Below are 3,167 nucleotides of genomic sequence, written 5' to 3' on the forward strand. Positions count from 1 at the left end.
GTTGCATATGAAGGATGAGGTTGAAAGCTGCGATATCTAAATGAGGTAAAAAAAGAACAAACTGCTTCATTGCAGAAGAAAAGAAAGCGGACTCCAAAAATATCTATCTATATACATGATCGGCATGTAAATTCGCAGCACTAAAAGGAAAGAAGCAGGGCAACCAAGAGTCAACAAGCTATTCATCAACATAGAAACACTGGAAAAGAGACACTCAACATTTCAGCTTCCATACGATCGCCATTTGCTAAAAGCTTCTCCTTGTTGTATAACAACTCTTCTCGGGTTTCAGTTGAGTATTCAGTGTTTTGGGACTCAACGATAGCATCGACTGGGCACGCTTCTTGACAAAAACCGCAGTAGATACACTTGGTCATATCTGATATTCAAAAGCCACAAGAAAGATAAGGTGACATCAGATTCACGAAGCCACAAATGGGTAAAGGTTTGGCAACCGACCAAGGTCATATCGAGTAGTTCGACGTGCTCCATCCAATCGCGTCTCGCTCTCGATCGTAATAGCTTGTGCTGGACAGATTGCTTCGCAAAGTTTGCAGGCTAGAAAACCCAACGATCGAATATGTCAATTCCACTTGCCATTGTCGACACTTGATAAAGAAAGAGAAGAAGATATTCAAGTATCCTTACCAATACATCTTTCTTCGCCACTAGCGTATCGACGCAAAGCGTGTTCTCCTCTAAAACGTGGTGATACTGGGCCTTTTTCGAAAGGACTATCCGTATCGAAGCGATTTTAAACAAAGAATATAATGTCAATATAGGACATCTTTGGATAATGGTCAAAGTGTCAAGATACAAAGAGAGAATTCCAAAAAACGCAACTACATGATTGTGAAAGGAGGTCGGAACATTTGTTCCAAGACCACCCACATCCCTATTTCGGAGGTTCATCGCGGAGCAATTTTCAATGTCAGCAATACTGCGATTCTGTTTAGAAATGGATTTAGGACGCCTTCAATCCAATTCTCTTCTGGATTAGATCGAAGACGAAACCTCTAAATCAAGTGAGAACCAACCTCGAGCAATCTCAGTCAAAAAGAACAATTTAGCAGCTTTGTCAAGTGCACTTGGTCCAGTAGAGTAATCCGAGGGTGTAGTAATAGGTTCTTCAGGATGAGAAGGTCTTAAATGAGCCTTTGGTCCGAAACGAAAGGGTGGTAAATTCGGAGTGAATTCGGAAGCTGGTAAACCATCGTGTGGTGGTTTGGTATGTTGAGCATAAGCTGTGCGAGAAGAGGTTGCGAATGTGGCTAGAGAGCTTGGAGAAATTCGAGTTGAAGTCGATCTGAGAGAAAGTGTGGCAACTTGAAGACCAAGTTTAGCTGGCGAAAAGGTCCACATTGGTAAATAGGATTCAAGGCTGGGATCTTGATTCTAAGCCACTTCAAAAGTAATCGAATAGATCGAATGATTCGAGAAATCCCGACCAGTCAGCATCAATCTAATTGACTTGTGTATGTAAGCTTCACATGTAAGGTAAAATAAGTACCGCTCAAGCCCGAAGCGGCTTCGACGCTACGACATATTACACTGCGGGGATCTATTAGTTTGAACCCCGATTGAGCAGAATTTTGGTGACCGGGTTCAAAATTTCCTCGAATTGTCAATCTCGTTCACAACTTGTTAGCATTATGTTTGCCAATTTCCCTCGAGTACACCATTGCATACATACACATACATACACATACATACACACATACACATTGCCTTCAAAACCTTTGATTCTAACCATCAGACTATCTCTCCCCTTGTCACAGATCCTCAGGCTTACTAATACAAGTGAGGGTGAAGGTGAGTGATGTTGAAAGGTGTTGTTGTTTATGATGTGTTGTACACACACGGGGCCAGCGGAGGACAACTTGAGGAGAATTGGCAAACCTAATGCGAACAAGTTGTGAACAAATTTCAAGATTCGAGAAAATTTCAAACCTGGACACCGAAATTCTGCTCAATCGGGTTTCAAACTTGTTACTTCCCACGGTGTTAGTCCGGAACAATCGGAAAAATAAAAGAAGTTGTAAACAGTAGTATAGTGGCTCTCAAACCTGACCCAGTTACAAAAAACCCGGTTGCCCCAGTTGAATTTTTGGCTGGGAGCTGTCGACAAATGTCAACTTGATACACAAAGTTACTGCCAAAAAACAACTGGGTCAACTGGGTTTTTTGAAAACCGGGGCAGGTTTGAGAGCCACTTATGTTTTACAGTACACCAGGGGGTAAACCTACGGCAAGAAAACGGTTTTCGAAACCGTTTTCCTGCCGTCACAGTTTTGAACTATTTGCGTCGTTTCTGAGACGATTTCAGATGGGACCGCACAAACGCGGTTCCCATCACTGTTTTTGGCGGTGCAAGCAAACCGCCTTGGTGACCACTGAACACAGTCCCTGGAACGAGACCTGGAACGTTCCTGGAACGTTCTGAGGGTACGGCGTAGAATTTGCAAAAAGGGAGACTTGAACAAAGGCTCAAAACCGATCAGCGCAACCAGCTCAAGTCATCCCAGAGCCATTCACCTCTACACCATAGGGGTCACGCACATATATCTCCTTGTGTCAAATCAATTTGTATTCAAATTGTCAACCAATTCATAAAACTAAAATTCCTCAATACCTTCATTATGTTTTTGGAATGTCATCTGATTTTGTTGAAAAAGTATATAATTTTTCTAAAATCTTCACATCCCAAAGAACCAAAAAAAAACTAGAACTTTACTGACATTTTGATTTGATTTGATTTTCATTTTTAGCCATTCGGATTTGTTCATTATGAGTTTGATATGAGTTGCAAAGAATGAGATTGAAAGCTTTGAGTTTACAAATTTGATGAAACGATTGACTATGGAGTTGAGGAAATGATGTTGGTTTCAAATTGATTGTTTAAGCAACTGTCGAGATACTCAAGACTTCAGCAGCTCAAGAACCTGAACCATGGATCATATGAGCATAACTCCATTTCTCTATTTAACACCCAAATACACAGAAGAATTCAATCATCAATGTCAAAGTAAGATGTTGATAAAGATATAGTTTGGTGAGACGAAAGAAGTCTTACCCCAAATTTCATCATCCATAACTTTTTGAATCCTAGCAAGTTCTGTTTCATCTTCAGCTAAAGCTTTTGAGTTCATTCCACGTTTTAAGGAATC

At 40.9% G+C, this 3,167-nt stretch overlaps 1 protein-coding gene across 1 annotated transcript; it reads right to left on the bottom strand.

Annotated features, from left to right (window-relative positions):
* Nucleotides 1–218: 218 nt before the first annotated feature.
* MELLADRAFT_29188 (uncharacterized protein) lies at nucleotides 219–1,089 on the bottom strand (the record flags this gene model as incomplete). Its single annotated transcript, XM_007407320.1, has 5 exons — nucleotides 219–379; nucleotides 460–558; nucleotides 649–734; nucleotides 844–895; nucleotides 1,038–1,089. Coding segments are annotated over 5 exons (450 nt in total), but the record flags the coding sequence as incomplete, so codon positions are not given.
* Between the last annotated feature and the right edge of the window lie 2,078 nt (nucleotides 1,090–3,167).

The sequence above is a fragment of the Melampsora larici-populina genome (genome assembly GCF_000204055.1).
Source record: "Melampsora larici-populina 98AG31 unplaced genomic scaffold MELLAscaffold_8, whole genome shotgun sequence".
NCBI classification, from domain to species: Eukaryota; Fungi; Basidiomycota; class Pucciniomycetes; order Pucciniales; family Melampsoraceae; genus Melampsora; species Melampsora laricis-populina.